Raw genomic sequence first — 21451 nt, forward strand, 5'->3', positions numbered from 1 at the left:
GCGACTTCACTTTCACTCTTCACTTTCATGCATTGGAGAAGGAAATGGCAACCCACTCCTGTTCTTGCCTGGAGAATCCCAGGGATGGCGGAGCCTGGTGGGCTGCTGTCTGTGGGGTCGCATAGAATTGGACACGACTGAAGCGACTTAGCAGCAGCAGCATGGTGTGCTTTTAAGTAAACTAAAGCAGGTTACACAGCAGTATGATCTTATAAAAATAGCGTGTGTGTGTGTGTATCCACATGTATACATTCACATACATGTGCAGAAATTTTGTACATGTATGCAAATATGCAGAAAGTCTACATATAAACACATATCTGTGTGTGTACACACCTGTTATATCACACATGTACCTACACAGTGTCTAGAAAAATATAATCCATATATTAACAGCTGTTCAGGTGGATTGTTCCTGGATAATTTTTTTATTGTCTTCTATTTGTTTATGTATTATTTTTCTCCAATAAACACGTATTACTTGTGGCATTTAGAAAGCTCAAAATTTAACCTGTTATTTCAATTATTCCTCTTAATAACTAATTATTTTTGAATGTTGCATTTATAGCCTAAACTTAGCATGGCCAAATGCAGAAGAAACGTGGAAAACTTTTTGGAAGCCTGCCGAAAATTAGGAGTACCAGAGGTAACATCAAACTTAGTTCCAATCACTATGTTTTAGTAACGGTTTTATTTAATGTATGTTTGAACCCACTGAATAGGAATACTCCTTTGTCCCTCCTTTTTTGTGTCAGTCTTTCTTGAGGAATGATACGAATAAGTTATAAAATTTTAGTTGAAATTACTCTATTGCAGTGAAATAAAAATGGCTTAAAATGGTATGGTCAATTCTGAGGAAAAGGGGAACATTAAGGTTTTGAAATAAATGAGAAATTCCAAACTTAAAAAATGATTAGCATGATTCTCCACTCAGAGAGCAGCAATTGCTGAAGCTTCAGGGAGCCTTCTGTGGGGTTACATAGGGTAGAATTTTGGAGATGATGTTTTTCCTTATCCAGAGTTCTTAAGCAGAGCAGATCTGTAGTTGACTTTTCACACCCTGTGGTTTTGGGGTATGTAGATCAAAATAATCAGCATTAATTGAAAATATTATAATTATTGTTATCATTAATCATTACCATTAATAATAGAAGTGTTTGTATATTATTTTATAGTTTGTTAACTGTTGCATTTATGTTTTCCCCTTTAGTCCACTAAAGTAGCATAAAATGATTTCTTAGGGAGATAAAAGCCAGTCCACTCAATTTGGGTGTAATTTGACAGACTTTTCATCATTGTAATAAACAGAAATGGACAGAAATTACATTTCTTAAATGTTCCAGGATAAAGTAATTACAAATGCTAGAACATTTTTGAGCATGTGAAGGAATTATATTTTCATGTAATTCTACTCAGAGATAACAGTTAGTTATTGGAATTAGGGGTTTTTCCCTTTTCCTCCCTTTATTCCTTCCTATTTTTCAACTTGGTGAGGTTTGAAGGTGAGGGTTAGCAGTGGGCTTCTAATCTTATGTGAGGAAAAAGGGAAAAATTTTAAAGCATCCTTAAATCAAAACTGTATCAATTAAAAGAACCTTGCAAATTCATTTTGTAAAAGAGTATGATCTTTATATAATGTACTAAATGCCTTTATGATCTATCTAGATGTCTTTCAGCAGTGTTAATCTGTGTGTCTATATTGTATGTGTATATTTTACTCTTGCACATACATTCCTGGCTACAAATGTTTGTGAAATTCTCATACATGTACCTCTTTTAATCATTTGATTCCATCATGGGTTAATAAGATTTCCCATGTGTGAATCAAAATTATCATACCAAGTTTCAGACTGTAAATTATTCGTGTCTGTACTCAAAAGCACTGATGAGTTATCACCTAATTCCCTGTGATATTTTAAAACTCATCAGCGTTTTCTTGGCTTACAGTGATACAAAATGAAATGGGAATGCCCTTAACTATTTATTGTGAGTAAAGGTTGATAATTATGGTTTCCTTTTAAAGTGAGGAAAAGGAAATTAAATTAGCATCAAAATGCAGAGAAAATTTTATCATAATTTCTGAATTATGCCGCTAGCACTAACAGGCAACTGATAATTCCTGAGATGATTGAACTGCAAGGAGTAAATCGTCTTTTTTTGCCAGTATTTCACTTAACTATGCTTAGTAAGAAATGCATCATTAAAGCTATTTTTGAAATTATTTTTTTAAGATTTGAGATGATTTTCAAGTTCACATGGTATATGTGTGTATGTGATTGTGTATACATCTATCTATATCCATCCTGATGGATAATTGAACAGCATTTTACTTGTAACTGGAGTAATAATACATTAAGTTCATTGCTACTAGCAAAAGTCTATTGGCTGGCTAGCAGTTGTACTTCTTTAATAAGATATGTTAAAGGGAGGGAGGAATATTCTGATGGAAACCAGAATTGCCAATTGGAGGGTAATTGGCAGATCTTCTGTACACATAAAGGAACATGTTTTCATCTCTTGGAATGAATGAGGAATAAATTATTGGAAATAAGGAAATGTTTTCATCTAGTAATATGATACTAAGTTGGGGGAGGGTTGGAATGACTCCTTCCCACTTAGACAAGGATCCTTCTTCCACTATTTAAGATGGTTGATGAATTGCAGTGTGTATGTGGCACACTGCAGTTCATGATTTATAGTGAAAAGGAAGTTATATCCCGAATCTAGTTGCAGAAATTTCCCCTGGCAATCAGGTATTTTAAAAGGCTGGTACTTAAGAGCAGAGGACCTTTAACATTACGTTTTCTTTTTGGTTTCAAACTTAATACTTGGGTAAGAAAATATTCACTGATTGCCCAGTAGCTTAATGAATTCCTCCTAATGTGCAAGCTTGTCCTCTCTTCTCCATTCATAACTTATCTACATAAACATACCCAGAAGTCACCAAGATTGGGAATTCTGTATTTTTTAAGCTAAATATCTAATTGGCAATGATAAACCATCCTGAAGAGACTGAAAAGCCACAGCTGTGCTCTAGCCCGAGTTTGTTGCCCTTTGTAATAGAATTACAGTTTGAAACTACAAACCAGAGTCAGGGTCGACAGCTTATTCACTTTTATTAGGTTCATCTGGGTGGAATGTGGTTGCTGAGAAGTTAAAACTATTGCACATAAAGCAATACAGTGGGAAGAAAGCAATTTTTAAACTGTTCCACTTGTTATAGTTTATTATATTTTCTTTCGAAGTCTCCAGGGACACAGTCCCAAGTATCTGCCTCAGGGTTGGTCAAGGTTCATGAAGCATTTTATTGTGTGTTCAGTGGAGTGGCTTACCTATAAATGTGGCTTCTTCAAATTGGCTGCCTTCAGAATTGCAGACAGCGTGAGCCTAGTATCTCTGCAGAAGGCTAGACTATGTAGTAGATGTGTACGGTGACTCTAGACGTCTGTTATTTGTGACGTTTGGATAAGGCTGGACCTATGCGTTTCCGAGTCTAGGGCACAGTTAGGATTTGGCACAATTGATGCCAATGATAGGAGTTGACATCACAGAAAGTAGTTGGTGTTGGAGTTCTGGAGAAATTCTATTAGGGTTACACCTGGCATATTTGCCGTCTCTGAGGGATTCTGGGATGAGGTAGAGGTTTGCTAATGAGAATGCCAAGGAAAGATCCTTAAAAACAAATTGGAAATGTCCCTCCCTGGCAAGTTTCTTTCCTGGTGGCAGAGTTAATATTTCTTCAGGTAGTTATTTCAGCCTGGGTCACTTCTCTTCCTGCTTCCCTGTGCCTTAGGTTTTTGTTTTTGATTTTGTTTTCTTTTGTTTGGGGCCAATTCCCCAACTAAAGGGACAGCACCTGGAAGGCAGGGCGTGAGGGTGAGTGCAGAGGATCTGTGAGCAGAGTGAGGGACACGAGGGGTTTAGGATAAATTAGCCGCACCTGTGTCGTTAACTGGTTATGTGCCCGGAGGCGAGCCTGTGGCAGCCTAGAGCCATTAAAGCCATTCGCTGAGAACTTCTTACACCTGCCTCCTCTTCTTGAATGCTCACTGTTGAGGATTAGAAGTATTTTATTACCATACAATGAAGAAAATGAGGTCCAGAGAGGTTACACAATTTCCTAACCTCACATTTGCAGCTGGGAGGCAGCAGAGCTGGCTTTTGAACCCAGGTCTGTCGGCTTCAAAAGCATCAAGCGCCTGCCTTCTTTCTGGCATACATGGAGGGTCTCTTTGATGGAGTTCCCCTGCTCTGCAGACTGCAGGTGTTGGACTTAAGCGATAGATTAAGCCACATTCTCCAGAGCCCGGGATCTTTCCAAGGCCCCACCCAGGAGGCGAGGAAAGCCACATGGGGAGGTTACAGATCGTAACTGCCGCCTTGCTTCAGCTACAGCAGTTTCTCCCTTGCCTGTGGCATATACTGACTTTCCAGTTAAGACTTCCTTTGGGGGACAAGTGTTCTATTGCTAATTATAGTTTGAAAATCACTGAACCCTTAAGGTTTCTTTTAGCCAATAATCCATGGATGCTCTGCAGCCACATGATTTCAGAATTGTTCCAGTTGCTTTCCACCATCAGCTGCTCAGCTGCAGGAAAATTACCTCATGGAAATCTGGGAATTGGGAGATTTTGCTGGCTCCGTCCCAAAGACACCAGTAATGTTGATGCCAGTCAGACTGTGTGCTGTCTCTGACCTCTGGTGCAAGTGTTAACTTGATCTTGAACACAGGCATACCCTTGGTGGGCTTCCAAGTTCTTCAGAATATAGTTTCAATCACCAAAAATCTGACTTCAATTAAGCCTCCGGGTCATGAGGCATTTTGTGAACATATTGAGGCTTTCTTTGCCTTTTCTGAGTCATCTTGGTCATTCCTGGTCTCTGACCTTGATGTGGAGAATTCACAGTTGGCTACTGGAGGGTTCTCAAGTTTATCCAAACTTAGGGCTGTTTTAGGACTCCTACTAGTCTCAGGTCAAGAGAAATCTCTCATTTGTGAAGCTTCAAAAATACTAGAAAATATTTTTTTTCTTACCAGGGAATGTTTCACCTTGATTTTTTTGGGGGGTGGGGGCTGTGGAGAGGGAGACACTGAAATATTTATCTGGAGAGAGATCCCGTGGTCTCTGTCTGAGGGAAACAGCCTTGTCTTTTTCTGAAAGATATTGCCCTAGTCTCTCAGCCTGCTGGGAAGCACCCATGTCTGTGTCTGAGAGAGAAACTGTGGTCTTTCTCTGAGAAAGGTCACTTAAGTCTCTGAATAAGGGGAGATGCTCTGGTCTTTCCTGGGAGAAGTCTGAGGGGGAGACACCCTGGCCTTTCTCTGGGAAAAGCTACCCAGGTCTCTGTGGGGAGATGCCTTGGTCTTTTCTCTGGAGGATGTTGCCTAGGACTCTGACTGAGAGGAGATGGTGTGGATTTTCTGTGGGAAATGTCACTCAGGTCTCTGAGGGGAGGTGCCAGGTCTTTCTCTGGGAGAAGTCACTCAGGTCTCTGAGGAGAGGCGCCCTAGTCTTTCCTAAAGAAGTTGCTCAGGTCTCTGTCTGAGGGGAGACACCCTGGTTTTTCTCTGGGAGAAATTGCCCAGGTCTCCCTATGAGGAGAGATGTCCTGGTATTTCTCTGAGAGAAGTCACTTAGGTCTCTCTCTGAGGGGAGACACCCTGGTCTTTCTCTAGGAGAAGTCTCCCAACTCATTGTCTGAGGGGAGTCACACTGGTTTTTCTCTGAGAGAAGTCACTTAGGTCTCTGTCTGAGGGGAGAAGCGTCCTGGTCTTTCTCTGGTAGAAATCACGTGGGTCTCTCTCTGAGGAGGACAGTCTGGTCTTTCTCTGGGAGAAGTTGCCCAGCTCTCTGTCTGAGGGGAGATGCCCTGGTTTTTTCTCTGAAAGGAGTCACTTAGGTCTCTGATTAAACAGAGAAGCTCTGGTCTTTCCTGGGAGAAGTCGCTCAGGTCTCAGACTGAGGGGAGAAGCCTTGGTCTTTCTCTGGGAAAAGCCACTCAGGTCTCTGAGGGGAGAAGCCCTGGTCTTTCTCCGGGAGAAGTTGCTCAGGTGTCTCTGTGAGTGGAGTCACCCTGGCTTTTTTTATGGAAGGAGTGCTTGGGTTTCTGAGGGGAACTGCCCTGGTCTTTCTCTGGGAGAAATCCCTTAGGACAAACCCTGGTGATTCCTGGGAGGAGTCACTCAGGCGTCTCTCTGAGTGGAGACATCCTGGTTTTTCTCTGGGAGAAGTTGCTTAGGTCTCTGAGGGGAGGCTCCCTGGTCATTCCTGGGAGAAGTCACCCAACTCTCTGTCCAGGGGAGATGCCCTGGTTTTTCTCTGAGAGAAGTCACCCAGATCTCTTCATGAAGGGAGATGCCCTGCTTTTTTTTTCCTGGAAAGAGTCCCTCAGGTCTCTGAGGGGAGACACCCTGGTCTTTCCCTGGGAGAAGTCCCTCAGGTCTCTGACTGAGGTGAGATGCCCTAGTTTTTCTCTGGGAGAAGTCTCCCAGATCTCTGACTGAGGGGAGACACCCTGGTGGGCTTTCTCTGGGAGAAACTGCTTGGGTCTCTGACAATTGGAAAAACTCTGGTCATACCTGGGAGAGGTCGCCCAACTCACTGTCTGAGGGGAGATGCCCTGGTCTTTCTCCAAGAGAAGTCTCTCAGGTCTCTGACTGAGGGGAGACATCCTGGTCTTTCTCTGGGACAAGCTGCTTGGGTCTCTGACAAGGGGAAAAGCCCTGGCCATTCCTAGGAGAAGTCGCCCAACTCACTGTATGAGGGGAGATGCCCTGGTCTTTCTCTGAGAGAAGTCTCTCAGGTGTCTCTGAGTGGAGATGTCCTGTTTTGTTTTTTTTTTTTTTTAATTGAAGGAGTGCTTGGGTCTCTGACAGAGTGGAGACACCCTGGTCTTTCTCTGGGAGAAGTTGCTCAGGATTCTGTTTGGGGGGCGAAGCCCTGGTCTTTTTCTGAGAGAAGTCACTCACGTTTCTGAGCAAAGAAGACTCACTCTTTCTCTGGGTCAAGACACTCAGATCTCTGACTGAAAGGAGATGCCCTGTTCTTTTTCCGAGAGAAATAGCTCAAGTCTCAGTCTGAGGGGAGACACCCTGTTCTCTCCTGGGAAAGAACAGGTCTCTGTCAGGTGTCTGTCCAAGGTGAGACTCCCTGGTCTTTCTTGAGAGAAGTCACCAAATTTTCCGAGGGGATTGCCCTGGTCTTCTTCTGAGAGGAGTTACCCAGGTTTCTGTCTGAGGAGGGAACCCTTGGTCCTGTTGAGAATGGACACCTTGTTCTCTGTCTCTCCAATTTAAATGAGAAACCTTGGCCTCCAACCTCTTTGTGGACCAAGGTCCTTCATTTAACAGACCTGGTTCTCTTTAGAGGAAGAAGGAACTTGGAATTAAATGCACCTCGTTTTCTAACTGCCTAGCCCTTCCTATTCATTACTAACTCCAGGGAGAAAACAGGCAAGAGGATTAGGGCAGCAACTCCATGTACTGTACAGGGCCTCTGTGCTGCCCAGGCAGGCAGAGAGGGTCCTTGCTGGCCTGTGGGAGGGGAATGTTTTCATTCCATGTCCACAAGGCAAGTCACTTGGTGTCCATCCTCTGCATCAGCCAGATGAGTTAAAAATAAAATCCTAAAATGCACTGAGAAGCTAACGATGACTGTGTTGATACAAATGGAATTATGATTGAATCTTCTTGTCAGTACCTTTCATATTTGTATTTTTTTTCTTTTATATGAGGTATTATTTTTGAAAATAATTGTAAAACCTTTCCTACTTTACACCCATTTTTGAGGGTTTAGGACACTATACATATAAAACGGATCAGAAATTTTTAATTGAAACACATTTTATATATTGAAGCTACCTTTTTTGTTTGTTTTAATCTTAAAATCGGAGGTTATGAGTTCCTTTGCCTCTTTGAGCCCAATGCCTCTTTTCTTCCCCAAATCAATGACTTTAGTGTCAATTTAAATCCTAACTAATAAACACTTTTAAGGGGTGGTGAGATTATTACAAGATTTATGTTTCTATTTACATTGATTATCTCTGAGGTTGGATAACCAGAGGTCCAGGTCCCTGATTATACACCTGATTATATTAAAATCAGTTTTTAAATTCATAATTTATTAAATAGAGCTAATCTCTAGCTTGGAAAACCAGTCATCCCTTAATAGTTAGTAGGTGTTTATCACCGTTCAAGTAAGAATCCTCTCCCACTGGGTGTCTCCTGGTGGCAGAACAAAGTCTAGTCGGTGCTCTGACAGCCTTTCAGATATACATGGTTGAAAATAAATATTTTATTCCAAAAGCTTAAAATTACATTTCCAGATAAATTATCATACCAATATTAGAGTTACTCTCTAAGTGCATAAAATTGGTGATTAGTTATCATATCTGGGGGAAAACTCTGGAAACCTTTTCCTAATTCACTCTGCCAAATAATACCTTGTCAATTAAGACTTTAAAATTTCAGAATAACCATCAGCGTTCCTGTGCTAAAAATACTTTGTATTAATAAGTATACTGCCTTTAAAATTAAATGTAAATAAACAGTATATTCTAAATTTCTTAGAATTTAGTCTATTACACTCAGAATGCCTGTAAATTAAACCTTTTGCCAGATCCATCTATATATCTATTTGTATCTGTAGTATTTGGGGGAACCTGAGTTAATCTTTAATAGTAATTTTAGCCACACACATGTTGCCTTGTATCAGAACCAGTTAACCTCTAGTAATGGTGATTTCTGTTCACTATAACGGAAATTAGAATTTGCACTTGCCTCTGGGGACTCTTAAGTATATTAACTATGTTTTTCAAACACCTTGCAATAATTACTAGTGCTCTGTAAATACATGGTGAAGTTTGGCCTTTTAAAATTTCCTTCTCTTGTAGTGTTTTCTGATTTTAATTATAAGAAAAAATAAAGCATAATCTGTAAGTCCTTCTTATTAAGACTGAAATTGGGGAAGCACAAGGATCAGAAAACCCCCAGGTTCTCTTGGCAATTTCAGCCCTGGTTCCCGTCATGGCATCCTTGAGGGGCTGATTTGATGGCTGTGAGCTGTGTAACTTGGGTGGAAGCAGAGGCGCCCACCCTCTGGAGTAATGCTCCACCCATTATGATTTTGCCTGTCAGCCAATCTTAGACCCATGCCTTTTTCTTCAGAGATTGTGATTTAATTTAAACCACCTGTCATGGACTGGCTAAAAACAGTTCTACCCACCGTAATCTAAATAAAACCCAGAATCTGTGGCATCATGAAAATTATTTCCAGAATGAGAAGAATGGTCTGTGTTGCCTACCCATGTGAGAAGTGTACTGTTGGATAAATACACTGGAAACCATAGACAATCTGAGTTCTTTGATGGAGTTGCAGGAAAGCAGACCAGACATTTTCCATAGGGTTCTGGGAAATGTATTGAAATACACACTGGAGATATATACTGCTTTTACCCATGGAAATACCCCTTTTGTGACAATCACATTTCAGTGTGCATATGCCTTCTGTCTTATGTTCATTTTGTTCAGAGTTCACTGATTAAGCACAATGTTGCAATAGAAAATTGTTATTGCAATAGGAAGCTACTTCTCCTAGATGTTTCCCCATCTGTTAATTCTTGAGTCCATCACTGTCCTAGTGAAATACATTCTATTAGTAGCCTGGTGGTTCAGATGGTAAAGAATCTGCCTGCACTGCGGGAGACCTGGGTTCAATCCCTGGGTCAGGAAGATCCCCTGGAGTAGGGAATGGCAACCCACTCCAGTGTTCTTGCCTGGAGAATCCCGTGGACAAAGGAGCCTGGCGAGCTACAGTCCATGGGGTTGCAAAGAGTCAGACATGACTGAGCAAGTAACACACACACAGTAGCTGTTTTAATTCTTGAGAAAATAGCAGTGTTCACTTGATTCCTCCTAATGCACTGAGAAAAGATGCATGATCTGAATAGATATAACATGATTTGTTAATTCCCTTAAATGTCTTTTGTTAAGAGTATCTCTACCTTCATAAATTAAGATTGGGAGGTTTATAATCTTATTGAACCCATTTACACTGAGTTTGCCTCCTTACCAGGGGGCATCAAGCTAACTTCAGAATATATGAGAAAGACATAGTCTTTTAGAATCATCTTTCAGTTGCTCTGTGATTTGCCTCTGCTTAGCAGTGATGCTAAAACAGAGGGCAATGTTGTTGCAAAGTATATCATAAAATATATATTATATATATATTTAAATGCTTTGCCTAATTTGGACATAAAGCTGCATTTATGAAAGATATTACAAATATTTTCAAATATTTTCTTTTTCAATTTGGAAACAAAACCAGAACTTTGGTTTTATACTGACATATCAATTATAATTTTTAAGTTTAAACTGTGGTCGGGAATTCAGGGTATCAGAAAACCATTTTTTTCTTGAGAGCATTAGGCATCCAGAGGTCAACTCAAGACTCAGCACCTAATTTTTGCGTTTAGTTGAGAAAGGAAGAGTTCTGCCTCCTTGCATGGTGACTCTCACGTAGACAAAACCTGAAGGTCCATGCCCAAACCATACCTGTTGAGAGGTGAAGAAATCTACATAATAATGCTATGCAGGAATGTACTATTATTTAACTGCAGATCTAAGAAGCTCTGCTAGACTTTGGTTTATGTCAGTAGCAAAAATGTGAAATTTAATGTACTTTTGGGGCACATGTAGGGATATAATTAGACCTAGCAATGCCCAGAGTTTATCAAAATTCTAAAAGAAAAACAAATTAGGTGCATTCATTACCTTTCAGAGAGAAATACTTTATATTCAGTCTTCATAGACCAGGATAATGGCTTAAATTTTAAAGTTTATATTTTTCCCTTTAGTAAGGTGAAGACCTAAATGTGTCCCAGGTGAAAAGCTCTTATTTTAATGCCATTGTTGACACATGAGAACACTTGAATATTAAAACTCTTTGAATACCAGAATGACATATAAATTACAGAACATTCTCTTCCTCACTAGCAAGATTGGGGGTAAAGAATTTCTTTGTCCTATTTGCATAGAAGTCCTTGGGAATGCTGCTTTTATTTTGTAATTAATTAAAAAAAAAAAAAAACTTTGGTGAAACGGTTTTTACCTGCTTGAAATAAGGGGTTACTCTTGCCATTTGCTAGTAAGTAAAAATGTGTTCTTCTTTCCAGCCATTGTTCTGTGTATTTTTAATTGTATGCACTGTCTCTTTCTGTCCTGATGGCTGCCCCCGGAATAGGCTGACCTCTGCTCTCCGTATGACATCCTGCAGTTGGATTTTCGTCACATTCGAAAGACTGTTGACACTCTGCTGGCACTTGGGGAGAAACCCCCACAATCAACTTCTGCCCTCCGCTCCAGGGACCTTATAAGCTTCTGTCTTGTCCATATTCTCTTTATAGTGCTGATCTATATCACTTACCGCTGGAATGCTCTGCCTCCGTAACGCCTGCATGTGCATCCTTACGCTCTGGTCTGTCCCCTGCTCTGTGACAGGGTCCTTCCTCCCTCTGAGCCTTTGCCTTGCAAACTTCCATCCCTGTCATCTCTTCAGTAATCTCTCAAGTTTTGAAGCTGAACGTTTATACATCAGATTTTCCAGAAGCACAAACTTTATAGATTGCAGTTCCCATTAAATAATTTCACTTGCTGAGGAACAGTGAGGACTGGGTGTACGCACACCTCGTTTCCTCGTCCACGTAGTGCCAGCAGCAGTGCCAGCTATGCAGGGCCTCTTCTCTCTCCCAGTGAGCTTTGCTGCCCTGGGTAGAGCAGAAGTTTCCAGAACAGGAGCAAAGGGGATTTAGCGTATGAAAATCTTTCTATTGGGTCAGTATTGAAGTTGAATCCTAATTCAGGATTGGGCAGTTGAACTGTAGAGGGGCCACCTTGCCAAGAAGACAGAAAGCAAGCATTTGGGGTCCAATTTGGTCTTTAATAATAACCACTGTTGACCAAGTTGAAAATTACCATCTGGAAAATGACTGCTTTGCTGGCTGTCCATTTGGCTTCCTCCCTGCTTCCTGCAGCGGGAGCTGTGAAGGGCATCAGGGCAGGTGACCCTCTGCCCTGCTGCATGAGAGCTGTGCTGAAGGGTCAATGGGGAGAAGGGGGCTCACACTGTCAGAGCGCCCCCTGGAGGATCCACTGCACACCACTCTTTCTGTATATTTTTACTTCTTATTTCCTTGTTTGGTCTACTCTGAGGCTCTTAGAAAGGATTTTCCAGAAGGGATTTCTATTTTTAAATAATATAATGGGTCATTTTGCTTTTTTTTTTTCGTTACATCACATCGTAACTTCAAGTCTAGAATGTGATGGATTTGACAGTATTTATTTCCAAATAAAGCCATGAGTCATGGAACATTCTTGGTCCTGGGGCTTGGGTTACTATGGTAGGAGCCAATGAGATTGCTTTTATTTTAGAAGAATGTAGTTTCTCCAGTGACTTGAAATTTCCATTTAACCTTTGATTTCCAGTGACATTAGCAAGCTACTTCTATATTTAATAAACTTAAAGGATTATATGTTAATTATTATATCTGCTTTCAGAAGAATGTTATCAGTTTATAATTAAAGAAAAGGACATTGTGATCCTATCTAGACCAAGATATTCGTGGTTTGGGATGTCATTTTATAATACGAGAAGGCCCTACTCCAAGGTGAAGACAGACTCCCCAGTTCGATTTACATCCGGCTGCCAAATATCTTTTCTTAGGTTGGGTGGAGGGGGAGAATGGAGTTCACTTCCTCAAGATAAATTTCTGATTTACTCAGATGGAAGCAGTATTTATAGATGGCTACTAAGAAGATAATTTTATTTTTCTGAACATTTCCATGAATCTAGGGGAACTTGAGAATGTGGAAAACTTACATAGTTAGAAGAATATATTTTATAAAGATGCTTTGTTGGTAAATCAGATCAGATTTTCTAACAGGAGACAGTCTTTACATGGTAATATCTTGAGTTAACTGAGCCTTTCCCTCCTGATTTTGTGTTGATTGGTGAAATACAGGGTGTGTGGAGTTGTCTAATTCACATAAGTTGTGTAATAAGTAACCTGCAGATGTACTGAATTGCCTTGGGTGCTGTCTTGTACTCATTAACTTGTAACACAATAAAATCCCTTTGTACAATGTCTAACGAGCACCATGAGCCATAAGTTGTTAATAAATACATTTTGGGTGATAAATCCAAGTTTTTATCAGCCCATCAATACATTAATTTGTGCACCCCCAGAATTACACTCAGCACTTATGTCCAGCTCTGCAGTGCATTGAGACTTCCCTTCCATGGTCATAGCTATTTGGTTTTTTTCTTCTTAATTAGGATGGGGGCACAGAGGAAGAAGAGAGATGACTTACTGGGTGGCCATCTGAAAGACAATGCTGTCAATAAAAACTAACTAGCACAATGCCTTGAGAACAGATTTAACTTTCAACGCTGACCTGACATCATTCTTTGGCTGCCTTCCTATTTCAGTTCTGGCTTCCGGAGTAGTTTTTTGGATCCACTTTTATTTCTTGTGTCATTAATGCATCTGTACCCTAATGTGCTGCTCCTCTGGGGATCTGTTGGATGGTATTTTTTTTCATCAAATAGCCTGGTAACAAGCAGAACACAATTAATTTAGCCCTTTAGGCAAAACTTAGAATGAACTCTCTTGCCCATTACTGTTCATTTCTATTCAGAATATTATTAAACCTCCCCGTGGTTCCTCCCCCAGGTATCCACGCACCAGCTCACATGCTAGCATGGTGCCTACCACTGCCATGTAACTAGGGATACTTGGTCAACCCACTTGATATCTGAGAGGTGGTTGGGGATTTAGTTGTGATTTATATATGCATACTAAATCTTCCTTTCACAAGAAAGACTTTTTTTTTTAGTTATTTCCTTCTAATACCTGATAAAAATGATCAAGTATTTATTTACACATTCTTTTTGAAATAGAAAGATCTATTTGAAATAGAAACTTCTCTTTCTCCAGTTCTTCAGTTGGTGGCAACTTGCCACTCAGTGTCGGGATTTCCGAAATCTGTGACACTGAGTTCTATTAGTTCGTTCTACTTATGGATTTGTGGTTCCTAGGTAGCTCACTGCCCTTGGGGAGAAACACTTAAAAACGGTGCTGATGAAAAGGCCCCACAGAACTCAAAAACAAGACCACTGAGTGGGATTTTCATCACGGAGTAGATAAGTAAAGGCACTCACAAATAAAGGCCAATTATTTGTGAGTAAGAAATTAAATTTAGTGTACGGTGGCTAGAGTTATGTCTCTAAATTCCATGCTGGTCTCTATCATAAGGAAAAAGGATGTTTTACCTACAGGGTAAATGTAATGGACAGTAAATTAAAATTTTATTATTTTGAAAATGGTTCTGGATTAGGTGAAAAGTATTTTAATGGGATTTTATTTCAGGAGATTTAAGTTTTTTAAAACATGTATTGAATTTGTGCAATGCTATTTCTGTTTTATGTTTGGGTTTTTGGGCCACGTGGCATGTGGGATCTTAGGTCCCCCACCAGGGATCAAACTCAACACTCCCTGTACTGAAAAGTGAAATATTAACCACTGGACTGACTACCAGGGATCAAACGCACACTCCCTGTACTGAAAAGTGAAATATTAACCACTGGACTGACTACCAGGGAAGTCCCAGGAGGTTAGGCTTTTAAAATTCGGCTTCAGATTTTGAAATTAGTTCTCAATAAATAATCAGGTATATAGAATGTTTGCTTTTTTCCTTAAGACTATCAGGATCCAGTTCTGTGGCTTTTCCCCTGGATTTTGTTTATGATTGTGTTCATTCATTCATTCTTCAAATATTGAATGAAGATTGTTTGTGCAGCACCCCGCCTTGGCAATAAAAAGGGTGACCATGACATGTGATTTTGTCTTAAAAAAAAACTTACATTCTAGACTAGGAGTTGGCAAACTTTTTCTATAAAATGCCAGTAAATATTTTAGGCTCTGTGGGCTAAAACCTACCTTTAGGACTCCCCGGCTCAGCTGCTATAGTATGAAAGCTGCCACAGATGACTCATAAATGTGTCTCAATAAAACTTTATTTACAAAAACAGACCACGGGCTGGACTGGCTTACAGGTTTTTGGATCTTATATAGCTGACTTAGTGGACAATTAAAGAGGAATTCAATGGATAAGTTTCTGTGATAGGTCAGCTACAAGATTCTCTATGTGAAACACATGGACAATCAGGACTGACCCTCATGAGAGTGTGTGGTCTTTGAAGCCTTTCTAGAACCATGATGTTTACACTGAAGCCTTAACGATGTGTAGGAATAGCCAGGTGAAGGGGGTATGGTTTAGAAGGGTGAGAGAAGGGGTAGATATGTATAGAAAACAAATATTCTAGACAGTAGCTGGGCTGGAAAACAGAGAACCAAATGAAGATTTGACAAATTCTCCTGGTCTAGAAGAGGTTGACATGATTTGTATTTCGCATCGGAGGAAGCAGCCCCTGAGTTCTCATGTGGCAGAGCAGGAACTGAAGTTCTCTTTCCCATGCAGACAGTTTCAAGGTTCAATCAGTTTAGGGCCAGGACTTTGCATTTTAGACAACAGACTGAACCACATGAAATGTGCTGCCTGGGTGACTTCATTTTGTCTAATGGGTGGCCTGGCAGGAGGCAGCGTGCTTCTTGGGGAGCATAAGAAACTAGAGAAAGAGGAGAGTCAGGCAGGGACAGTGATCCGCCTGCTCCCACGAGGCATTTTCTGCAAGAACAAGACATCTGTCCCTCACTACAAAGGAAACTAAGTGAGCTAACCAGCAGAGCTAACACCTTTCCTGTGTTGAGGGTTCTCTCATGCCCACCTGATGCTGAATTTGGTGGGACTTACCTAGAGAGAACTCCAAGGGGCCAGGGGCCGTTTCCTGTCTTCCGGACACAGAAGGAACGTACTCATTTCTCAGTCAAGGACCTCGCAGGAAGCAACATGATGTCGTGGAAGGGGCTGCTGCTGTAAGATGAGACACAAGTTCAAATCCTACTTTACCTACTGTGTGACTGTAGCAAAGTTAAGCTCTCTACATCTCCATTTTCTCCTCTCTAAAACAGAATACTCTGTTTATTGGATTGGCCAAAAAGTTCATTCAGGTTTTCCCATATGATGTTACAGAAAAACCCAATACGTCTCAGAGTTGTCAAAAAGAAGAAAGGAAAAAAGCAACGTAAATCTATAGCATTGGGACCAGACCTATAGGAGGTACCCCAGAAGGCTTGCAGAGTTGGAGTTGAATCTTTATGGCTCGCCTGCCTTTTTCAGCCCTACTTGTTGTGGCTCAGAAGAGGGATGGGTGAAGGGATAAGAGTGAATAATTGTTTCATGATTGGAGAAACAATGCAAAGGATAGGACGAGTTCTTCAGAGTTTTTGTATGCAGGATACTACTTTATGATTCTGCTCTGTGCTTTAAAAAGAAACAGCAAAGGAGAGCAGTCTACTACTACATTCTCAATGGAAATCACTCATCTCCTCTAACAAGGAGATTTTTTGTGCATTTAAACCCAGTGTAAATGTTCACCTCTCTAAGTTTATTACACAGGTGAGGTAAAATCATTTCCCATCCAGCTGTAAATTCACAGCAGTTCCTTCCCATCACAACTTCTATAGGGATTCCCTCCCTGTGGGATATGCAATGACAGGACTCGCGTGACAGAAATGGCCTCTGGCCACCCCTGAAGCGCCTCCGTATTTCTGGCAGACTCGTCCTGTCAACCAGCACCTCAGGTTGTAATTCCCATCAGAGATGTCCTCCTAGTCCTGTACTAGAATAACTACAACTTCTGATTGTTTTTATAAGGTTTCTATGATCTGATGCTTGTCTTCCTAGGTACCTCCAACCCCATAATGTAATCTGAGGACACCTCGGGGATTCTTAGGAAGTCTAAATGCAAAGAGAAAGCCAGAAAGGATGCAAGGGGTAGCTTTTATATATGCTGTTTGCTCCTTGTCACCAGCTGCAAGGGTGGAAGGGAGAATCTGGAACTCTGTGGGAGGACTTTGAGCTCCCTTGGTATGTGACAACTCCAGTGTCCTGTCAGCAGGCAGCCAAGGCCTCATATCTTGCCATCCTGTTTCCCTGGAGCCCCAGCCCTGCCCAAGCATGACTTCTATTTTGGAAACTCAACTCTGCAGACCACTGGAGCCATCACTAATCGGTGGGACTGGGCAGTCACTGATGGAGACATACAGCTCAAGCAGGACTCAGGACAGCCCTGTCAAAGCCATGTTGCATACAGAGGTTAGGCTTTGTCCACCTATTGTAGAATTCAAGAATGTTTGCTGCTACACATAGGTGAACGCTGAGGTCAAGATGCAAAATATCTTGTTCAAAATGCCTTGGGCAAATCCCTCGTTTTTAAACTTCTATTCATGTTCCTTCCTCAGAGCTCTATTGATTTCTTAGTGTTTTTTTTGCAATGATTTGTTGAGCTTATGTGTCAATATAATCCCTTTGTAATTTGATACAGCTGATTTTTTTAGTTGTTTATCTTTAAATTGAGTGGTGGTTTATCTTTACATTGAGTGTTTGTTTTTTGATACACAGGAGCTTTACACTTCCAGGTGATCAATTGTTTTTATCTTTTGTAATTTTGATATCACATATTCATCCCCATCTGTTTTTCAGAGAAAATATTAAATACATACCTATATTTGATTGGAAGGGGTGTTTGGGGATTTTCTTTTGAACTTCAATTCATCTCAAATTGTTCTTGGCATCTGGTATAAAGTGAAGATTTCTTTTTTTTCCCCAAGGAATTCCTTGGACCAGGAGCTTAACCATAGTTAGTAGGCATTTATAATTTCCTACTTGGATTCTGTGGAAACCATAAGAATGAGGAAAATACATTCCTGTCCCTGTGGTATTAGTCTTAGCAATGAAATGAGATTCACAAGCCATGGCAAACAGGTGTTGGGTACACACTGACCTCAGGCTGTAGCACAAGGAGGAAGCCCCTGTGGCCTGGGGCCCAGTTCATAACTTGGACGGAACCTCCTATTCTTTTTCAAGTTGACATTTGGCTACTAAGTTGGCGAGCAGCATAAGCTTGCCTCTCCACCGAACACACCATTGATGACAAGATAATCCTGTTTGATACACACCAGCCACTTGAAACGGAGAAGGCGATGGCACCCTACTCCAGTACTCTTGCCTGGAAAATCCCATGGACGGAGCCTAGTGGGCTGCAGTCCATGGGGTTGGGACTGAGCTACTTCCCTTTCACTTTTCACTTTCATGCACTGGAGAAGGAAATGGCACCCCACTCCAGTGTTCTTGCCTGGAGAATCCCAGGGCTGGGGGAGCCTGGTGGGCTGCTGTCTATGGGGTCACACAGAGTTGGACACGACTGAAGTGCCTTAGCAGCAGCAGCAGCCACTTGAAATAACTGTTCAAACTGTGTTTAAAAGAATCAGCTGTTTTATATTGACAAATGGCCATTACTTAAGGCCCGGAGTCAGAGTTTGAAACACTCTGAAGTCTATAAGTTGGGGAAGTGGGAGGGATGGGGGATGCTAAGACTGCGAGATTAGAATCTACAGACATTTCGAGGTTGTGGAACAGGTTCTTGCATGTGTCTTTTAAAGATCTTTTTAAGAGCAGAATGCCTGTACTTGGGATAACTTATGGAGATTCCTGCACTGAGGCAACAGGAAGATCTGGTTCCTCCAGCAAGAGTCACGTGAAAGGAAGCAGTTCTGACCAGTGACCCCAGTTGGCTTCAAGTTAAACACTGCGTCCACCACCTGGAGCTTAATGCAGCTTTCATCTCAACTCTTCTTAAAAACGGTGGCCACTGAGAAAGGAAAAAAACAATAATATGCATATATTAATGCATATATGTGAAATACAGAAAAGTGGTACAGATGAACCTATTAATTGCAGGGCAGGAATAAAGACATAGACACAGAGAAGGGACATGAGAACACTGCGTGGAAGGGAAGAGTGGGATGAATTGGGAGATTAGGGTTGACTGGTAAACACTACCATGTGTAAAACAGCGAGTGAGAGTCTGCCGTATAGCATGAGGAGCTCAGCTTGGTGCTCTGTGGTGACCTAGAGGGTGGGAGGAGGGGCTATATACACAGACATACAGCAGATTCTCTCTGTTGTACAGCAGAAACTAACACGACACTGTAATGCAATGATACTCCAGTTTGGGGGAAAAAGTGGTTACTGGACTGTGGAGAGCACACCATCTTCGGGTACACGAGAGGGAGAGTTTGCTGTGGAGTCATTTCCCTCTTAAGCAGACAGTCTCTGGAAGGAGATTCCCTTGTATGGTATTAGCCCAGGGTCAGACAACAGAAGTGTAAAATTACTTTGTCTTTGCTCTTTTGTAAACCATCAGTTGAGCATGCAGGGTGCCACACACAGGGAGTGAGTCGCCTTGATTATCTTTCTTGAATAGTATGTGCTGGACATTTCCCAAGAGCAAAAATACAGCGCGAGAAAGTAGCAGGACATTTGTGTCTTTGACGGTTTTATAAAAGAGTCTTGAAAAGGAGGCTATTAAAGGCTGTGGTTAAAATTACTTATTTATAAGGCTGTTTGCAAACTGAGAAAAGATGCCTCCATTCCAGAGATCATGGGAAATAAAATGAACTAACTCAAGACTAATGGCCAGTTTAAAAAAAGATTCGTAAAGGTTTATGGTCAGTAGAACCTTGTGTGGTCTGTATAAATGAGTATTCAAGTTCTCTTAAAATGTGTGAGAGGCTGTCTGCAACTTTGCTTTGTAAGAATATAAGCTAATATGTTCCTGGTGGGTGGTTTCCAACTGTATGTAGCTCAGTTATTTAGTGTCAAGGATTTTTTTTAATGTTTAGATCTTTTGCACATTTCAGGATGACTGGAAGTCTTTCTAGAGCAACCCTCACTTGTGGAAAAAATCATTGTTTTCTTTGCCAACACAGAACAGGTCTTTGTAATGGTTGAAAGCTAGGAAGAAAGCACAGTCTGAGGTGATCAAATAGGCAGACAACAGAGCTCGACTTAACTCCTATCAGTGGTGTCTCGAGGTTTTATCCTTAGATTCCAGTCATCTAAAAATCAATGCTTTGTTCTTCTTCCTTTTAGGAAAAACTGTGTCTACCCCATCACATTCTTGAAGAGAAAGGCCTGGTCAAAGTGGGCATTACTGTTCAAGCATTGCTAGATGTGACTGTAGCGAAGGCTCTGTTCACATGAGACCGACTCCTCTCTCTGGTCGGCTCAGACGCTCTTCCAGTCAGAGACCCTGGACTCTGCTCTCAGCGCCTGTCCCCTCCACCCTCCCACTCCCTGCTCGTCAGTTCCCCAACTCGAGTTGAATTGACGGAAGGACATGAGAGAAGATTTCCTACCTTTCGTAACTGACTCCGACATTAAGGTGAGACAAGTAATTACCTAAAGCCCATGAGGGAGCTGGTTGTGAAGAGCGGAGCAGCACATCAATGCCTTCTGCAGCCTCCTTCCTCCCTTCCATGCTCACCCACTGCCATTACCAAAACACCGAGCACAACCGTTTTGCGGCAAGATGCATTTGTTTTTATTAAAACCAAACACATTGTATATTTCGTGGGGGAGGGGGGTGGAGGGAATGAAACTCAATCAGGTTTTTCGCCACCAAATTTTTCAAGAAGTTTCTTGAGACCATTGCCTTTAAAAAAACAAAAAACTATTTTCGACATACAAAATATTTATATAAATATTATTTATTAGTGAGTTGTTATTCATCCTTTGGATGCAAATTGTAAACTAGGAAACTATTTTATTACTGCTTTTTTGTGGTTAAACACTTTATTTTAATATTATAAATATTGAGTTATTTTCTATCCTCTTTGGTGTGCAGGTAGTTCTAGGTCTCCATAGTCATGTTTTCTGATGTATATGACTCAAAAAAAAATTTAAGCAAAAACAGGTGCTTCTGTGACAAAAACTTTTCTGGGGAGCCATTATTTACACTTTGGTTTATGGAACATTGGTCTTATTTATATTTCTGCATTCCATCCAGCTTCCTACATTCCAGCAGCCCTGTTGTCCCTTGATATAATGAACTGACTGAAATCGAGAGAGCACCCCAAAGTTATTTGTAAATAGCTGTGATGGAAAAAAGACATATTAAACTTGAATATAAAAATGTGAACAGTTCTTTTTTTGGGTTCATACTTATTTTGCTATGCACAAAACATTCACGTTTTAACACAAAGAAGTGACGAGTGTTGGCCTCGTGTGTCTTGTCGTGTGATTTTGCACTGTAACCTGGGTAGAAGTCTAGCACCGAAGGTCGGTAATAAGGAAGTGGTGTAGGAGAGGGGAGAGGAGAAAAGATGATTCTGTAACCAAAAAGTGTTTTAAGGTCAGCTTCACTGAAAAGTGATTCAGAAATAACTTGAGATACAGGACCTAGGTCAGGAAACCAGCACTTTGCACAGCTGC

General features: G+C 41.0%; 1 protein-coding gene across 3 annotated transcripts in view; it reads left to right on the forward strand.

Moving 5' to 3' along the window:
• LRCH1 (leucine rich repeats and calponin homology domain containing 1) overlaps nucleotides 1–21158 on the forward strand; it is a 213350-nt gene extending 192192 nt beyond the window's left edge. For 2 of the 3 annotated variants that reach the window (XM_061434584.1, XM_061434585.1), the window contains 2 exons: nucleotides 569–646; nucleotides 11241–13140. In XM_061434584.1, coding sequence (XP_061290568.1) covers nucleotides 569–646; nucleotides 11241–11447 — 285 coding nt within the window. In that variant the 3' untranslated portion in view covers nucleotides 11448–13140. Of the gene's footprint in view, nucleotides 1–568; nucleotides 647–11240; nucleotides 13141–20110 lie in introns of those variants that run through there. The other variant, XM_061434586.1, reaches the window with a different exon arrangement.
• Nucleotides 21159–21451: the final 293 nt, after the last annotated feature.

This window comes from Bos javanicus, chromosome 12, assembly GCF_032452875.1.
Source record: "Bos javanicus breed banteng chromosome 12, ARS-OSU_banteng_1.0, whole genome shotgun sequence".
NCBI lineage: Eukaryota > Metazoa > Chordata > Mammalia > Artiodactyla > Bovidae > Bos > Bos javanicus.